This window comes from Triticum urartu, chromosome 3A (assembly GCF_056163025.1).
Source record: "Triticum urartu cultivar PI428250 chromosome 3A, HENAU_Tu73, whole genome shotgun sequence".
NCBI classification, from domain to species: Eukaryota; Viridiplantae; Streptophyta; class Magnoliopsida; order Poales; family Poaceae; genus Triticum; species Triticum urartu.
The window spans coordinates 412127778-412147739 of NC_141875.1; the positions used below are offsets into that span (position 1 = coordinate 412127778).

Here is a 19962-nt window from a genome sequence, read left to right on the forward strand (position 1 = left end):
AGCGCGACCCCGAGGTGCACATTCTTCGTCACAACCTCTGGTAGCTGCAGGGACACCAGTGCTTCAAAGAGTTCATCACCTTGGAGGCCGATGAGGGTGGAAGGCAACGAGGAGCCTGGGCGCGCGAGCTGGAGTAGTACAACAAGGTCGTCCGTGCGCTTCTTGACGGCGGTGAACTTGTGGATGGAGTCGACCATCATCTGGCACATGCGAGAGGCGAAGCCAGTGTCGATGAGGGCTATGACGCTGGCGGTTGCCAGCACCGTCTGTAAATGCTACGCGGTGCGGGGCCACAGGCCGGCATCTTGGACGATCCGGCACAGCCGACTGCCGCTCGCGTCCATCGACGCCATAGGTGCTTGTGGCTTCTGGTCACTTGGTATTGGTCTTGGATTGGAGTGGGCAGTGTTGCACAGAGACTAGGAGTAGATGGATTGGAGTGGTGGAGCGCCTTTATATGAGGGTCAAAACTGCATTGCATTCACATCGTGTTGGCTCCATTCTACTTCTCCAATTACTTACCTCTGCATGCTAATTGAATGCGGAGGCATCATTGACCGTTCAACATTTCGGGAACCACTACCCTCTGCCTCATTGGCATTAAAGTCGTATCAACGTAAATGCATGTCAAAAAGAGACTAGTCAGTAGTAGTATACTCAATATTGTGCACCACGACCAAGGCAGAGAGGAAAACGAGAGAACTACTTATTTATTTATGGTGTAGATTCACTCATTTTGCTCCGCATGTACTCATTTAGGGTGTAGTCACTTGTTGAAATCTCTAGAAAGGAAAATATTTAGGAATGGAGGGAGTAGTCCCTCCTTTCTAGTTTACAGGGCTATACTATTAAGAGCAAGTACAATAGTGGGCTTATAGCCTGCTTACATGCCAATTTTGTCTCATGCAAGAGCCTGGCTATATGCGTGCTCCAAGGCAGATGCAATAAATGTGTGGAGAGAAGATGAGAGGCTAAGCTTGTTGTATATGTGTTGGCTATAAATGATATTGCAACACTAGCAATCACCACAATAACCGTAAGATCTGCATCCGACGGTGGCACCTATTGGACGCACACAACACTAGAAAAGAATTGCCACAAAACTGCCGCACAACGCCCCACCCCTTGTTGTACGAGTTGCGATGGGCGAGGAGAGGGCGTACTAGTAGTAAAATGAAGCTTCTCCTTGTTGTATGAGTTGACGCGACACATTATAGCACTGGCCCCACATGCTTGCCTCTAAACTTGGCTAAAAGACCCGCAATGTACAATATACTTGCTGCAACCTCTAACCTTTACCCCACTAGAAATTAAAATATATCTTCCTGTCTTGACCATATGAGCATGCAAACTACAATCACCAGGATGACAGGTAGGGCTAGAAGATTATTTAATAAAAAATGCTTCGAGATGGCCTCATAGGATGGAGCCGACTCCGACAATTTTAAGCTTAGAGGCACGGTACATGCTATCCTAGACTATGTCACTATACTATGGGGCTGTTTGGTTCCCAGCCACAGTTTGCCAAGCCAAAATTTGGCATCCACACTTTAGTTGGTATGCGTTTGGTTTTTGCCACACTTTGGCTTCCCACACTTTATTGCCCCTATGGTCCACTTGTCATAGAGACAATTTTTTTGCCAACTTTTGCCAAAGTTTGGCATCCAATTTCTCAGCCACACTTATGTGGCTTGCCATACTTGTGTGGCTGGCCACACTTTGGCTTGGCCACACTAGTCTCCAACCAAACAGACCCTATCTCCCCTACACATGAAACTGCCACATGAGTGTCTGGGTTGCGCTTGGCCCTTCGCCTCTTCGGGAAGTAGAACAATGACGGTACTACTACAGTGGAGTACTACCTGTATGCTTCTGGCCATCTGACACCGAATGAACTGCTGCATGTCCACCGCGTGCGGGAGGGAGAGCGTGTAGCGAAAGCTTCTCCTAGTTCTCATGGGCGAGGGAGAGGGCGTTGTAATCAAACTTCTCCTTGTTGTACGAGTTGATGCGACACATCAAAGCAGTGCACTTGATATATTTCAATAATTTGCGTTTACCGATGCATTAATTACAACGCATGCATGCATGCCGTGACTTTCCTTTTGATACTTGCATGTGTTAATTTAATACACCTTGAAGTAGTATGAATATATGATGGTAAAACTTTGTAATGCCCCGGCCCTAAAGCGAGAGATGGTTGTGCATGAGGAGGGCGAGATCATGCCGACGGAATAGGACCCGACGATGGAGCTCTCTATGGTCTCTATGGACCTCACCTTGCTCCACTGCCCCTTGTGCCTCCAACCCTTGAAGCCTCCAGTGTATGAGGTTCGAATACACCTCGTCCGTTCGGCCGATCGAGCAAGGTGTAGGTTTCTTGATTGATGTGATGTTGGATTGATTTGTGCAGTGCAAAGGAAGGGCACCTGGCCTACGCGGACTGCCCCGGCAAGCACCCCGAGGACCAACGGCAGTGCGAGAAGTGCGAGCATGGCAGCGGCTTCAATGTGCGGAACACGGTGATGGACGTCATCCTCTCCTCGGTGAGGCTGGAGTGCCCGCATGGAGGCTGTGGGCTCTACGTCACTTACCACAAGCTCGCCGATCACCAGACCGTGTGTCCGCTCGCACCCTGCAAATGCCCCGTGCCCATCTGCGGCTACGAAGGCCCGCCGCCAGCACTCCCCCACCACATCAGCATCGTGCATCCCATCCTCGTGCACAAGATCCAGTACGGCAAGGTGCTTGATAACCCACAAGTATAGGGGATCTGCTGTAGCCTCTTTCGATAAGTAAGAGTGTCAAACCCAACGAGGAGCTAAAGGTAGAACAAATATTCCCTCAAGTTCTATCGACCACCGATACAACTCTACGCACGCTTAACATTCACTTTATCTAGAACAAGTATGAAACTAGAAGTACTTTGTAGGTGTTGTAGGCTAGGTTTGCAAGATAATAAAGAGCATGTAAATAAAAGCTAGGGTCTGTTTAGATAAAGACACAACTAAGTTAGTTTTAGTAGAGTGCCTTTTGTCACAAGAAAGTTATTTGTCCCTAGGCAGTCGATAACTAGACCGGTAATCATTATTGCAATTTTATATGAGGGAGAGGCATAAGCTAACATACTTTCTCTTCTTGGATCATATGCACTTATGATTGGAACTCTAGCAAGCATCCGCAACTACTAAAGATCATTAAGGTAAAACCCAACCATATCATTAAAGTATCAAGTCCTCTTTATTCCCATACGCCATGACCCACTTATCTGTGTTTGTGTTTCTATCACTCACGCAACGCAGACAAATAAGAAAACCATGAACATATTGCAAACCCTACAACGGGGATCCCTCACGCTTGCACGACACAGAGAGCACCATAGGACAACAACAATAATAAAACATGCAAGTCAAACCAATCACGAACATCAATCAACCCATAGGACAAAACGGATCTACTCAAACATCATAGGATAGCCATACATCACTGGGAAATAATATATAGCATTGAGCACCATGTTTAAGCAGAGATTACAGCAGGGAGAAGAGGTGCTACACCGCTGCATATAGGGGGAGAGAGTTGGTGATGACAGTGGCGAAGTTGTTGGTGTAGATTGTCGTTGCGATGATGGCCCCGACGGTGTTCCGGCGCCACCGGGAGAGAGGGGGAGAGAGCCCCCCTTCTTCTTCTTCTTCTTCTTCTTCCTTGACCTCCCCCTAGATGGAAGAAGGGTTCCCCCTCTGGTCCTTGGCTTCCATGGAGGCGGAGGGGGGGAGCCCCTCCGAGATGGGATCTCTCTCTCTGTTTCCTTCTATTTCTGCGCTCCCTATTTCTGGCCTTTCACCGTTTCTTAAATTCCCAAAGATCCGTAACTCCGATTGGGCTGAAATTTTAACACGACTTTTATCAGGATATTTTCTTTCTTGCGCCAGAAGAAGGGCACCAACTTCCTTATAGAGTGGCCACAAGGGCCCAGGGCTCGCCCTACCCCCTGGGGCGCGCCCTCCATCCTTGTGGGCCCCTCGGGCATCATCTCGCGTTGATTCCACTTCCCAAAATTCACATATATTCCAAAATTATCTCCGTAAGTTTTTATCCCATTTGGAAACCATTTGATGTGGATTTTCTGCGAAACAAAAAACATGCAACAAACATGAACTGGCACTGGTCACCGGATCAATATGTTAGTCCAAGAAAATCATATAAATTGTTGCCAAAAGTATGTAGAAGTTGTAGAATATTGGCATGGAACAATAAAAAATTATAGATACGACGGAGACATATCAGTGCTCCAGCTGCAAGTGCTAGTGTTGGAGTCGCGACTCTTGCTGTTCGCAGAGGAGGACGGTCGCGCGTTTTTCTTGGTCGGCGGCGTGCTCGGCATCGGCGCGCCTATCGCCGTGTCGGTCGTCCGCATCAGAGCGGGGGCGTCCCCACTGCCGCACTACATGGCCAAGCTGTGGGCGAACGGCCCGCCAAGGGAGCCCAAAGGCAGGACCGACGCTGTTAAGGTGGAAATCGAGGTGACAAGCAGCAAGGATCCTGGTGACGTCGCCGTGCAGGAGCTGCCCTTCTTTACAGTTCCGCCCAAGCTACTAGCCGGGGCTGGGTTGTCGAGGACGGTGTCCCTCCACATTCAGATTGACAAGCTCACCTCATAAATGATTCTACAATGCCTTCTGTTTATCTTAGTAATATGCTAATATAGGTGTTAGTGAAGGAAATATGCCCTAGAGGCAAAAATAAAGTTGTTATTTTATATTTCATTATTCATGATAAATGTTTATTATTCATGCTAGAATTGTATTAACCAGAAACTTAATACATGTGTCAGTACATAGACAAAACACCGTGTCCCAAGTAAGCCTCTACTAGACTAGCTCGTTAATCAAAGATGGTTAAGTTTCCTAACCATAGACATGTGTTGTCATTTGATGAACAAGATCACATCATTAGGAGAATGATGTGATGGACAAGACTCATCCGTTAGCTTAGCATATTGATCGTTCAGTTTTATTGCTATTGCTTTCTTCATGTCATATACATATTCCTTTAACTATGAGATTATGCAACTCTCGGATACCGGAGGAATGCCTTGTGTGCTATCAAACGTCACAACATAACTGGGTGATTATAAAGATGCTCTACATGTTTCTCCGAATGTGTCTATTGGGTTGTCATAGATCGAGATTAGGATTTGTCACTCCGAGAATCGGAGATGTATCTCTGGGCCATCTCGGTAATGCACATCATAAGAAGCTGTGGCACCCCGGCTCAGAGCAACCGGTTTACCTTGCATTGCCAGCCCAGAGATCTTGTCTTCTAGCAATACACAACATCTTGGTACAGAAAGCAACCGCTTTATTGATGCTAGCGTAACATAGTTCATATTACAACAAGTTGCGAGGCCAATAGGCACACACGGTGCGGCTGAACAATATGTACATTATTTAGTGAACATAAAGGGCCCTCGATCATGACAACTACGCGGCAGCGGAACGACGACGAAGCAGAACTCCATAGCACAGGGACACCGATGTGGACACAATCTAGACTCGGACAGCACTCCTTTCCAACGAGACTTCCCTAAAACTGGCATGACACGCCAGGTCAGTACATTCAATGTACTTGCAAGCTCACAACAAGCATAAACATAATGACAAACAGTATCATGATAATTAACCAATTGAATCATTAATGCAAAATCATACTTGGGATGCAGTGATCATGATCTTGTGACTTAAGTCCCTCGGACTTGATTACCAAACGGTGATCCCTCTTGGACCACAAACTGACCAATATCTTGGTCTTTAATAGGGTTACCTCATAACCAAATAGTGATCGTACTCGGATCACAAACTAACCAACAACTTGGCCTCCAGCATCAAGATGATTTCTCAACCATCCTCTCTCCAATAGTGCAAGGTTATTATCTTAGTGTGCAAAATTATTTAAACGTTGATCCATGGTGTGACCTACTTTCGAGCTTGTACGTAACTGTGGACTCGGCTATCGATAGATTTAATACACTCTGCAGAGGTAGCGCACTGTACCCACACCACGGAACCCATGGCCTCGCACTCCCATTCGGGTGGACCAACGACATTCCGACAGAGCCCCTCCATTGCCATGACACTCTCCCGGCCACTCCGACTCACTCCCCACCGGGCTAACTCATGGGTGGCCCTGTGCCTACCAAAGACACCAACGGCCACCGTCGTGGCAAAACATAAACGGTCCCAATGGGGACAAGGTACCATAACAACAACGGGCACACAAGGTTATGTCTGCTTACCGGGCCAGGGTAACGCACGCCCATAACCTTCCCTCGTTGGAGGTACCAACTAGAGGCATGACAACGAACCGAATAAAAGGCCTTCCCGCAAAGGCAAATGTGGTTGAACTAGAGAAAATCTCGATTCAGTGGCACCATGACCCGATCAACGATATGTGCAAGTTGAATTTTTATCAGGTTTAACTTAAAGTGAAAGTAACCGGTGTCATGGTATGCCATGAAAATGCAACACTAATATATATGCATCACAAATCATTAGAAATAACCGGGTCAACTTCATCCAATACTAACCATAGATCTCAGTAACTCACAACACCTCTCTGGTTATTAGCAAATTAACCATGACAATATCTTAGCATAATTCTTATCTCACTCAAGAAAATATTAAGCCAACTAATTACTTTTTCATAAACATATTACTTATTCATAATCAAATATTACTCCTAATGACTTAAACTAACTTAGTTAGTTGTAAACTTCTGTAGACTAAACATATCAACTTAAACAAGCATCCAACAGAATATATATATAATTTTAGTGAATTAAATGCATGGATTAAATCATTTGTTCAAGTTAAAAAATCACAAATATTGCAATGACACCATGAAAATGTTGTTGTGGCTTGCCTTAGTGTAGATGAGGGTCACACTCCTCCTGGTGATCCTCAAGACAAGCTTCACCTTCTGGAAACAATTATAAACACAAAAAGAAAACATCAAGAACCACTCTAAAATTCACCAGAAAATCTAGACAGCAGAGAAAAATCTCATTTTTGGTGAGCTGCTAGATCTTTTCATTAAGAACATAATGCAAAAAGAATCAATTCATTTGGACTTGTGATTAAAAGTTGTGACTGTTTGAAGCTCTCTGGAATAATTTTAATTTGATTTAAATAAAACAGAACTGGGGGGTGACGTCGAAGGTGTAAACCTGCGGGGTGCCTCCACTCGTACCGCTTCGGGCGCGGCCTGAGTGGCTGACTTGCGGGCACCGCTAGTCAGGTGAGAGGGAGGGGGAGAGGGAAACAGAGCACGACGGAGCTTCGTCGGAGCTCACGCCGGCGAGGAGGGCATATTGGCCCGAGCTAAAGGGATGTATCGAAAGAGAAGACGAAGGCGCACCTGCTCGTACCCATAGATTAGCTAGGGGGTGGTTGGACAGCGTCGGAACGGGCCTCTCCAGCAGCGACAGTGGGCAGAGGTCGCCGGAGTAGGAGATGACGGCGACCAGAGGCTGCACCAGTGGCCCCAACCGGGTCGGACGGCACCACTGACGCACGACAGAGGCTTTGGAAGAGTGGCCCGAGCTTGGGAGGGGCTAGAGCTGCGGGGACGACCCAAGGGGATCGCCGGCGAGCTCGAGCTCGGGGACGGTGGCCCGAGGCCTGCCCGGCCGGGCTACGGCTTCCTTCTGCTTTGTGGAGTGTGTGAGAGGGCTTGGTGATGCTCGAGAAGGCTGGGGGGACTGTATTTATAGCCGAGCGAGGTGAGGGGTGATACGTCTCCAACGTATCTATATTTTTTTATTGCTCCATGCTATATTATCTTCTGCTTTGGACATTATTGGGCTTTATTATTCACTTTTATATTATTATTGGGACTAACCTATTAACCGAAGGCCCAGCCCAGAATTGTTGTTTTTTTGCCTATTTCAGAGTTTCGCAGAAAAAGAATATCAAACGGAGTCCAAATGGAATGAAACCTTCGGGGACGTGATTTTCGGAACGAACATGATCCAGGAGACTTAGACCCTACGTCAAGCAACCAACAGGGAAGCCACGAGGTAGGGCGCGCGCCTACCCCCCCCCCCCCCGAGGCGCGCCCTCCACCCTCGTGGCCTCCCTGTTGCTCCACCGACGTACTCCTTCCTCCTATATATACCTACGTACCCCCAAACGATCAGATACGGAGCCAAAACCCTAATTCCACCAACTTAACTTTCTGTATCCACGAGATCCCATCTTGGGGCCTGTTTCGGAGCTCCACCGGAGGGGGTATCGATCACGGAGGGCTTCTACATCAACACCATAGCCTCTCTGATGATGTGTGAGTAGTTTACCTCAGACCTTCGGGTCCATAGTTATTAGCTAGATGGCTTCTTATCTCTTTTTGGATCTCAATACAATGTTCTCCCCCTCTCTCGTGGAGATCTATTCGAAGTAATCTTCTTTTGCGGTGTGTTTGTGGAGACTGATGAATTGTGGGTTTATGATCAAGTTTATCTATGAACAATATTTGAATCTTCTCTGAATTCTTTTATGTATGATTGGTTATCTTTGCAAGTCTCTTTGAATTATCAATTTGGTTTGGCCTACTAGATTGATCTTTCTTGCAATGGGAGAAGTGCTTAGCTTTGGGTTCAATCTTGCGGTGTCCTTTCCCAGTGACAGTAGGGGCAGCAAGGCACGTATTGTATTGTTGCCATCGAGGATAACAAGATGTTTTTTTTATCATATTGCATGAATTTATCCCCCTACATCATGTCATCTTGCTTGAAGCGTTACTCTGTACTTATGAACTTAATACTCTAGATGCATGTTGGATAGCGGTCAATGTGTGGAGTAATAGTAGTAGATGCAGGCAGGAGTCGGTCTACTTGTCTCGGACGTGATGCCTATATACATGCTCATACCTAGATATTCTCATAACTATGCTCAATTCTGTCAATTGCTCAACAGTAATTTGTTCAGCCACCGTAAAATACTTATGATCTTGAGAGAAACCACTAGTGAAACCTATGGCCCCGGGTCTATCTTCATCATATTAACCTTCCAACACTTAGTTATTTCCTTTGCTTTTTACTTTGCTTTTATTTTACTTTGCATCTTTATCATAAAAATACCAAAAATATTATCTTATCATATCTATCAGATCTCACTCTCGTAAGTGACCGTGTAGGGATTGACAACCCCTTATCGCGTTGGTTGCGAGGATTTATTTGTTTTGTGTAGGTGCGAGGGACTTGCGCGTAGCCTCCTACTGGATTGATATATTGGTTCTCAAAAACTGAGGGAAATACTTACACTACTTTGCTGCATCACCCTTTCCTCTTCAAGGGAAAACCAACGCAGTGCTCAAGAGGTATCAAGAAGGATTTCTGGCGCCGTTGCTGGGGAGGTCTATGCAAAAGTCGACATACCAAGTACCCATCACAAACCGTTATCTCCCGCATTACATTATTTGCCATTTGCCTCTCGTTTTCCTCTCCCCCACTTCACCCTTGCCGTTTTATTCGCCCTCTCTCTCTCTATCCTCCCTCTCTTTTCCGTTCGCCTCTTTTTCGCTTGCTTCTTGTTTGCTCGTGCGTTGGATTGCTTGTTTGTTACGATGGCTCTTCCCCGATTTGGTGATCTTCACCTTAAAAGGTTAGAAGAAATCGAAAGCAACGTTAGGACTTTTATGGTCTTACATGAGCATACTAATTTCTTTAGAAATGAGCTTAAGGAACAAAAAAGCTTTATGAGTTATATGAATAAAGAGCTCGATGATATGTCTAAAGAATTTGATGGTTTGAGATCCCAAATTGCTTGTCTTGAGAAGTTAATAACTGAAATTTTGGATAAGCAGGCTACCTTAGTTAATAAAATGGCCGCTAAGCCAGAAAACTATGAAAATAAAGATGAAGATCTAAAAGTTATTGATGTGTCCCCTATTAAATCGTTGTTTTGCAATATGAATCTTGATAATGATGGGACTGAATATGATCCACCTTTACCTAGAAGGCGTTCCAAAAATTTGGAGTTTTTAGATCTTGATGCTAAATTTGATAAAAGTGGGATTGAAGAGATCAAAACTCTAGATGTTAATGAACCTACTATTTCGGATTTCAAGGAATTTAATTATGATAGCTGCTCCTTGATAGATTGTATTTCCTTGTTGCAATCCGTGCTAAATGCTCCTCGTGCTTATAGTCAAAATAAAGCTTTTACCAAACATATCGTTGATGCTTTGATGCAATCTTATGAAGAAAAACTTGGGTTGGAAGTTTCTATCCCTAGAAAACTTTATGATGAGTGGGAACCAACTATTAAAATTAAAATTAAAGATCATGAATACTATGCTTTGTGTGATTTGGGTGCTACTGTTTCCACGATTCCAAAGACTTTGTGTGATTTATTAGGTTTCCGTGATTTTGATGATTGCTCTTTAAACTTGCACCTTGCGTATTCTACTATTAAGAAACCTATGGGAAGAATTAATGATGTTCTTATTCTTGCAAATAGGAATTATGTGCCCGTAGATTTTATCGTTCTTGATATAGATAGCAATCCTTCACGTCCTATTATTCTTGGTAGACCTTTCCTTATAACGATTGGTGCAATTATTGATATGAAGGAAGGGAATATTAGATTCCAATTTCCGTTAAGGAAAGACACGGAACACTTCCCTAGAAATAAAATTAAATTGCCTTATGAATCTATTATGAGAGCCACTTATGGATTGCCTACCAAAGATGGCAATACCTAGATCTATCCTTGTTTTTATGCCTAGCTAGGGGCGTTAAACAATAGCGCTTGTTGGGAGGCAACCCAATTTTATTTTTATTCCTTGCTTTTTGCTCCTGTTTAGTAATAAATAATTTATCTAGCCTCTGTTTTGGTTGTGTTTTTTGTGTTTAATTAGTGTTTGGGCCAAGTAGAACCGTTGGGAAGACTTGGGGAAAGTCTTGTTAATCTTGCAGTAAAAAACAGAAACTTTAGCGCTCACGAGAACTGCTGCCATTTTTATTTGGAAAGTGATATTTAGTTAATTCTTTTTTAAGATGATTAATACATAAATTCCTCACTTCCAGAAATTTATTTTAGAATTTTTGGGGTTCCAGATCTTGCGCTAGCTACAGATTACTACAGACTGTTCTGTTTTTGACAGATTCTGTTTTTCATGTGTTGTTTGCTTATTTTGATGAATCTATGGCTAGTAAAAGAGTTTATAAACCATAGAGAAGTTGGAATACAGTAGGTTTAACACCAATACAAATGAGTTCATTACAGTGCCTTGAAGTGGTGTTTTGTTTTCTTTCGCTAACGGAGCTCACGAGATTTTCTACTTTAAGTTTTGTGTTGTGAAGTTTTCAAGTTTTGCGTAAAGATTTGATGGATTATGGAACAAGGAGTGGCAAGAGCCTAATCTTGGGGATTCCCATGGCACCCGCAAGATAATCTAAGGACACCTAAAAGCCAAAGCTTGGGGATGCCCCAGAAGGCATCCCCTCTTTCGTCTACTTCTATCGGTAACTTTACTTGGAGCTATATTTTTATTTACCACATGATATGTGTTTTGCTTGGAGCGTCTTGTATGATTTGAGTCTTTTCTTTTTAGTTTACCACAATCATCTTTGCTGTACACACCTTTTGAGAGACACACACATGATTCAGAAATTATTAGAATACTCTATGTGCTTCACTTATATCTTTTGAGTTATATAGTTTTGCTCTAGTACTTCACTTATATCTTTTAGAGCACGGTGGTGGATTTTTTTAATATAAACTATTGATCTCTCATGCTTCACTTATATTATTTTCAGAGTCTTAAATAGCATGGTAATTTTCTTAAATAATCCTAATATGCTAGGTATACAAGATTAGTAAAAACTTTCTTATGAGTGTGTTGAATACTAAGAGAAGTTTGATGCTTGATGATTGTTTTGAGATATAAAGATGGTGATATTAGAGTCATGCTAGTTGAGTAGTTGTGAATTTGAGAGGTACTTGTGTTAAAGTTTGTGATTCCCGTAGCATGCACGTATGGTCAACCGTTATGTGATGAAGTTGGAGCATAATTCATTTATTGATTGTCTTCCTTATGAGTGGCGGTCGGGGACGAGCGATGGTCTTTTCCTACCAATCTATCCCCCTAGGAGCATGCGCGTAATACTTTGCTTTGATAACTTGTAGATTTTTGCAATAAGTATATGAGTTCTTCATGACTAATGTTGAGTCCATGGATTATACGCACCTTTCTTCCTTCCACCATTGCTAGCCTCTCTAATACCGTGCACTTTTCGCCGGTATCATACACCCACCATACACCCACCATATACCTTCCTATGCCTTCCCTAATCTATGTGAACTCGAAAGTTATGCGGGTTATACTCTACTGGCTTTTCATTAGATAGAATTTCAATACTACAACTTCATCAAGAGCAAGAAGTAAAATGAAAGGTTATGCATTGTAGAAGTGGGAGTCGACCCTGAGCCTTGTGTTCATGCTCACGGACACGGTGTGGAACTTATCATGAAAGCTTCTTGCAAGGATATTTAGTCATTTGAATATTCTTCCGGTATCGTAAAATGGATCCCTTGCAGTTATGGTCCCGACCATATTTCGTCCTTGATCCCATTTACTGGGTAAGTTACGATTACTTATCCTCAGCAAATCATTTCCCCCGTCCAACCTCTACTCCGATTTACCTTCTGGCATTACACCTAGTACTTGATACTGGGAAGCTTTATACCCCATCACATCATTCCTAGCCTGATCGACAATTTTTTTATCGTGTCAACTTTTAATTGTGCTACCTGGTCCTTATGCCCGGAGCAACTTCCGACGATGAGCTAAGCTTACGCCGATCTTCCTCATCTTATCATTTCGCCTTGAACAACAAGCTTAATTTCGAGTTTTTGTCGTACCCATGGTTCCAATAACCTTTCGATTCATCATTCCTTTGATTGGATGTCATCGCCGATCGATTACATCTTCATGAAATCTCTCGACAAATGTGTCGTGATCATCATCAACATTCTGAGCTTTTCCAGGATATCAATCGAATTCATGATGAGAAATACAATCCTTCCCCTCGATGATTTATGTTATCATCGACAACATTCTTGCCTTTTCCCGAACATAAACTTGTTCATATAATTTTGGAATTACATCCTTTTTGACATGTCGATGGATTGCAGCTAAACCCATCGGCCACATCCCCATCTATTTCTTGATAAAAATTTCATGAGATGTTCTAGAAATTCCCGATGGATCCATTGTGAATCCAAGGTCCGACCTTTACCTGATGACCATGTCAATGCTATCCCGAAGCATGACTGTGGTACTCAAACATCAACAAGAACATTGGAAGCATAATGCTAAATGTTTCTTGATCATTTATCCAAACACCGTTGTATGGGTAACTTCATGAATTCCCTCGCCCCTTTACCTAATTAGTTATCTACTTGTTGTCCTATCATGGATGGGAAAGATATACTCTTGATACTCGGGTATAATCACATTCCTTTCCATTGTTTTGTTCAACCTTTCTTGTAACCTAAATATCCGAGCACTGATAATTTCCTGCTTATGTAAACACCTTGGTGTGCTAACTCTGTCAGTAAGAGCTTGTTACTATTGTTAATGACATTCCGGTAGCCACCGATGGACGAGAACTTTGCCTATTGGTCCGCCTCGTCTTAACGAGCAGGAAAATGGTTCTCTTCGTCCCTCGCCCTTGGTTCCAACGTTGTTGCCAACATAAGTGACATGCTATCCTCTGACCTGCCTTGCTTTCATGATCGTGCATAATGTTAGCGCCTTCCTGCTTTTAACCCACATGGTGGGCCCATAACCCACAGTTCCACAGGATCGAAACCTGACTCTCCCGTAAATCCCTGTTTTCCAAAAAAAAATCCTTACACTTGGCTTCGTATGTAAACCATGAACCACCTTCCTAGTGATCTATTCTGGTATCAGACACAGTACTTATTCCCATTGCTTTGAACCCCTTTCACCCTCTGTTTCAGGCAACGAACGATTGCCTACCCGGATTCAAGCTTCTTATTGCACCTTCTTACCTTGCTCTCGATGGCTTTCTTGAAATTCAACTCAAGAGATGCCTCTGTGCCATGTTGAGGTACCTATCTTGTGTTGAGCTCCGTCCTTTCCGAGTCTTTCCCCCTTACTCCACCCCTTAAATCTCGGGACGAGATTCCTTGTAGTGGAGGAGAATTGTGATGCCCGGATAATTAAGCTACAGTAATTCCCTGCTAATGATGCCACGTCGTCATGATTACTGTTGTTAAACTCATGTTGGTTCGAAACCGATTCAAATTCAAATCTAAAACAAAATCGAAAATAAAAGTTTTCAGATGTCAAATCTAAAATGTTCACAATATCCTATAAATTCACTTGATCATGGTCATGTTGGAACCAACCTCTTTTGGATTCCCATAGTGCCCCTGAAAATTTATTTAGTGGATCAACATCAAATTTCTTGAGCTTTTCATTTTCTAAAAATGTTTAAAGTTTTCCAAATGTCCCCAAACTTTGTGAGCCACTCCATAATATTGCCTTTGTTTTAATTTCCAAATATCATGGGCAAAAGAAACATTTTGCTATCTAATTTAAAATGCAAGCAAAGGAGAAAAACAAAGGTAAATAAATACTAATGGAAGGAAAACAACCTAATCTACTAGGCTTTGGCCCAAGTGGCTCGGAAGGCCCAACCCACCACTGGTGCCATCCCCTTCTTCCTGTTCACGGGAGGGGGTCGTGGCGGGCGTCCACCCCGCCATGGCCGCTGATGCCGCCGCTGTCGTCCATCCCGCGATTGAGGGGATGGATAAGAGCACCCCAAGCCCCTCCTCTCTCTCTCCGTGTCAAACCCTAGCGCCCACTTTCCCCATCTCGCCCCCTCACTCTCCCGCGGTGGATCCCCTCTGCCCCAACGCCGTCTCTCGCCCTCACCTCCTCATCGGTCCTCCCGAGCCACGTGAAGACGTCGAGGAGCTTTGCCCACTTCATCCTCGTCGATTCCAAGCAGCAGCTCAAGCGGGGGAGCGCCGCATCGCCGCCAACGAGACATCCTCTCCGCGCACGGCCGCGGCACCTCGCCGTCGATTCGTCGCCGTTCGACCTCTTCCAGCCTCCTCGACCTCGCCCTCGCACTCTTTGTGAGCTCCTCGTCCTCCTTGCCCTTCTCTTGCTCGTTCATGTGCCTCGTAGACACATATCCGTTGAACGCCGCCGCTAACCGTCGTCAGTCTGTCGCCGTAGCTGCCCGTAGTCCCTGCGCCCTGCTCCCCTCGCCCCGCGTGCACGCTGGCCTGCAGTCCTGCGCTTCCCCGATGCCGCTGCTGCCCGCTGCAACCTCTGTCGTCCTCGCCCCCTTGGCCCGCGCCCGCGCGTGCCTGGACGCCTTGCTGGCTGCCGCGCTCGCCGCCCGAGCCATGCGCTCGCGCTGCTCCTGCTCCCCGCATCCACGGCCTCCCGTAAGCCCGCCCGCTGTCGCGCTGGCCGCCAGCTGTTGCGGTTGCCGCCCGGCTACTCGCCTCGCCGCTCGCGCCTGCTGCTGCTGCTACCCGCCATCGCTGCCGCCGGCCACCCGCCTCTGCCCGACCACGTCGCCCCGCTTGCGCACACGCGGCCTCGCTGCCCGGGTCCGGCGTCCGTCCGCCACCGCTCCCCGCTGTCCTCCCCCGCCGGAGCCCCGCTCCCGCCGTTGCCGCTGCCAAGCACAGCTTCGGCCGGCCGGCCTCGCGCGGTTGCGCCCGCCCATTTTCCTGCTGTGCCCGACCCGATTGGCCTCCTGGGCCACTGGCCTATGCCCCCCCCCCCCCCCCCCCACTACTTTGTTCTAAAACAAAAAAAAGTTATATTAAAATAAATAAAATAATTAATAATTAATAATTAATTAGTTTGATATTGTTTAATTAGGCTAATTACCTAATTTAACTAATTAAAACTGTTAGTTTAGTCAGATGTCTCAATGACAGGGGGACCCCACCCCCTGTTGACCAGTTAAAAGTTGACTGGTCAACTGGGACCCCCTATGTACACAGATCCGAGTGCACATAGCATTTTAGCTATTTAATTTCTTTTTAATAATAATTGTCCCCCCTCAGAACATATGGATCTACCCGATCGATAAAGAAAAAAACCGCAGCGCTGTCGCCCACCCCGCTTTGGGCACGGGGAGGCGAGAACCACCGCTTTTAGGAAAGAAGCCTACAATTTGATTCTCGTCTCGTTTCAGTCTCGTTCTGAGAGTGGAATCAAATATTGTTTAAATCTTTGAAAAATCATAGAAAATAATCCGTAATTCGGATGAAAAAGTTTTGTACATGAAAGTTGCTCAGAACGACGAGACGAATCCGAATACGCGATCCGTTTACCTGTCAGATGCCTCTAACTATCTGAACGTGGAACATTCCCCCTCCGTTCATCTGTCTGACACAGGTCCAGAACCGGGAAAATATTCCCGGTTGACTTCCCCTTTCACCGGTATCGTATAGCACCGCATTAGAACACGTCTAGCTCCGCCTGTTGTCCTGTTATGCACTTGCTTGTTATGTATTTACTGTTTCTCCCCCCCCCTCTTCTCTTCGGTAGACCCCGTGACGATGCTGATGCCCCTATGACCGACGACCCCTCCTTCTCGTCTGAGCGACTAGGCAAGCAAACCCCCTTGAGCATTCCGATATCGCCCATTTCTTTTCCTCTCATGCTTGCATTAGAACTGCTACTGCTTTATGTATGATCCTACTCTGATGCATAGCTTGTTTTTGTTACCTGCTTTCATACCTTACCTGCTTATCCTAAAACTGCTTAGTATAGGTTGGTTAGTGATCCATCAGTGACCCCCACCTTGTCCCAGTTGCCCCGCTTTTATGTTCAATGACTCGATCACGTGATCGATGTCCAGGCCCCGACACCGCGCATCACCCCCTAGTTGTATGACTCTGCAGAGTTACCATCGAGTGCCGAGGGTGGAACCTCTTACATCACTCCTGATGAGATCTCTGTAGTGTAGCTGTTCGGTCGTGGTCATCGAGGGTGATTTCCTCCTTAACCACTTCCGATACGACTATGTCGTGCAACCCCTCAAGAGTGAACCTCGAGTGTGGTTCCTCTTACGTTCAACTTGATGAGTACATCGAGTGGAATCCATCAAGGGTGATTCCTCAGGTTTTCCCCTTGGTGTTAGATACACAGTTGCTATAGTTACTATGACTTTACACTGAACCATGTTTCTAAAGACGGGTCGGCCCTGAGGAGTACCCGCGCGAGCTTAATAGCGAGTGATGTGGAGTCGGGTTGACCTGGAAGGTGCCCGCGAGATACTTACCAGGCGTGGCCCGACATTCTTAGCCCTTGCCGCAAGTACTCGAGACGGGGCAACGGGGTCACATCGATCATGAGTCTCTGCTCGTTACCGCGTGCTCCTAATCCACTACGATTTGGATATTTGATCCGAGGGGCCTTTGGCCTGATAGCACTAACCATCACGTGGGCATTGTATGGGCGTTCTGCATCGTATACATCAGCCGAAGCTTAATAGACGTCAGCGACTGAGCGGCGCACGCCGGGTTGGATTGCGTAAGCACCTGCCTTTTTGAAGGAGGTAGCTAGGTCTGCTCACCGGCCACCCACGCAATGTGCAGGAGTTCCCGGGGCGATGGCCCAAAACCCCTGGGGGCATAGGTTTAGTCCGGCGTGCTGACCTCTCTATTAAGCCTAGGTCGGGTTGCGGCGTATTGTTTGGCCGAGGCTGGGCATGACCCAGGAAAGTGTGTCCGGCCGGAGTTAATCGAGCGTGGTGGGTAAGTTGGTGCACCCCTGCAGGGAAGAAAAAACATCTATCGATAGCCTGTCCTACGGTAACGGACACTTGGAGTTGTATCCTGATCGATACAACTAGAATTGGTTACTTGAGATGAGAAATGGATTGTGATGAGAAATGGATATGAGAAATGGATAGTATGGCTCTGGGATTGCTTTCTCGCAGGGAGTCGAGAAAGGATCTCTGGCCGAGGTTGATAACACTACTACTTTACATTATGTTGATCTATACTCTTCTATATGCTGCAAGATGCTTGAAGATGCTAGTCTTCGATAGGCTAGGATTTCCCCTTCTTTCTGGCATTCTGCAGTTTAGTCCACAAATACAACCCATTTCCTTTGATACAGATGCATACTTAGTTTAGATCTGATGTAAGTCTTGCGAGTACTTTGGATGAGTACTCACTGTTGCTTTGCTACCTCTTTTTCCCCATACCCGATTGTTGCGACCAGATGACGGATCCCAGGAGCCAGACGACACCACTGATGACTACTACTACCCCGAGGATGCCTACTACTACGTGCCGGCCGCTGACAACTTGGAGTAGTTAGGAGGCTCCCAGGCAGGAGGCCTTGCCTTTTCGATCGTTGTTGCTTTTATGCTAGCCTTCTTAAGGCAGACTTGTTTAACTTATGTCTGTACTCAGATATTGTTGCTTCCGCTGACTCTTGTGTATTCGAGCTTATGTATTCGAGCCCTCGAGGCCCCTGGCTTGTAATATAAAGCTTGTATTATTTTAAATTGTGTCTAGAGTTGTGTTGTGATAACTTCCCGTGAGTCCTTGATCTTGATCGTACATATTTGCATGTATGATTAGTGTAAGGTCAAATCGAGGGCGTCACAGTATGCTTGAAGTATTATTAATTTTTATGTCAATATTAAAGTTTTATCTTGAATCTTTCGGATCTGAATATTCATGGCACAATTAAGAAGAATTACATTGAAATTATACCTAGTAGCATTCCGCATCAAAAATTCTGTTTTTTATCATTTACCTACTCGAGGACGAGCAGGAATTAAGCTTGGGGATGCTTGATACGTCTCCAACGTATCTATAATTTTTGATTGCTCCATGCTATATTATCTTCTGTTTTGGACATTATTGGGATTTATTATTCACTTTTATATTATTTTTGGGACTAACCTATTAACCGGAGGCCCAGCCCAGAATTGCTGTTTTTTTGCCTATTTTGAGAGTTTTGGAGAAAAAGAATATCAAACGGAGTCCAAACGGAATAAAACCTTCGGGAACGTGATTTTCAGAACGAACATGATCTAGGAGACTTGGACCCTATGTCAAGCAACCAACAGGGAAGCCACGAGGTAGGGGGGCGCGCCTACCCCCCAGGCGCGCCCTCCACCCTCGTGGGCCCCCTGTTGCTCCACCGACGTACTCCTTCCTCCTATATATACCTACGTACCCCCAAACGATCAGATACGGAGCCAAAACCCTAATTCCACCGCCGTAACTTTCTGTATCCACGAGATCCCATTTTGGGGCCTGTTCTGGAGCTCCGGCGGAGGGGGCATCGATCACGGGGAGGGCTTCTACATCAATACCATAGCCTCTCCGATGATGTGTGAGTAGTTTACCTCAGACCTTCGGGTCCATAGTTATTAGCTAGATGGCTTCTTCTCTCTTTTTGGATCTCAATACAATGTTCTCCCCCTCTCTCGTGGAGATCTATTCGATGTAATCTTCTTTTGTAGTGTGTTTGTTGAGACCGATGAATTGTGGGTTTATGATCAAGTTTATCTATGAACAATATTTGAATCTTCTCTGAATTCTTTTATGTATGATTGGTTATCTTTGCAAGTCTCTTCGAATTATCAGTTTGGTTTGGCCTACTAGATTGATCTTTCATGCAATGGGAGAAGTGCTTAGCTTTGGGTTCAATCTTGCGGTGTCCTTTCCCAGTGACAGTAGGGGCAGCAAGGCACGTATTGTATTGTTGACATCGAGGATAACAAGGTGGGGTTTTATCATATTGCATGAATTTATCCCTCTACATCATGTCATCTTGCTTAAAGCGTTACTCTATTCTTATGAACTTAATACTCTAGATGCATGCTGGACAACGGTCGATGTGTGGAGTAATAGTAGTAGATGCAGGTAG

The 19962-nt window shown here is 45.3% G+C and overlaps 1 protein-coding gene and 1 long non-coding RNA gene across 2 annotated transcripts; both read left to right on the top strand.

The window, feature by feature from the left end:
- The first annotated feature begins 2247 nt into the window (after positions 1–2247).
- LOC125546847 (E3 ubiquitin-protein ligase SINA-like 4) lies at positions 2248–4661 on the top strand. Its single transcript, XM_087516796.1, has 3 exons — positions 2248–2324; positions 2414–2762; positions 4296–4661. Exons 1-3 carry the CDS (start codon positions 2248–2250, stop codon positions 4659–4661), a joined length of 792 nt encoding a protein of 263 aa, XP_087372922.1.
- Positions 4662–14609: 9948 nt separating this feature from the next.
- On the top strand, positions 14610–18741 carry LOC147979896 (uncharacterized). The gene is made up of 2 exons (XR_015619040.1): positions 14610–15176; positions 18298–18741. It is a non-coding gene; the product is annotated as an uncharacterized LOC147979896 (long non-coding RNA).
- The last annotated feature ends 1221 nt before the right edge of the window (positions 18742–19962 follow it).

What these genes read in the sequence shown, in the direction of transcription:
- LOC125546847 (XM_087516796.1), top strand. Translation starts at nt 2,248, where the DNA reads ATGGAGCTCTCTATGGTCTCTATGGACCTCACCTTGCTCCACTGCCCC. An exon ending in CAACCCTTGAAGCCTCCAGT is followed by an intron (nt 2,325 to 2,413) that starts GTATGAGGTTCG and finishes TGATTTGTGCAG; the next exon opens with TGCAAAGGAAGGGCACCTGG. An exon ending in AGGTGCTTGATAACCCACAA is followed by an intron (nt 2,763 to 4,295) that starts GTATAGGGGATC and finishes TCAGTGCTCCAG; the next exon opens with CTGCAAGTGCTAGTGTTGGA.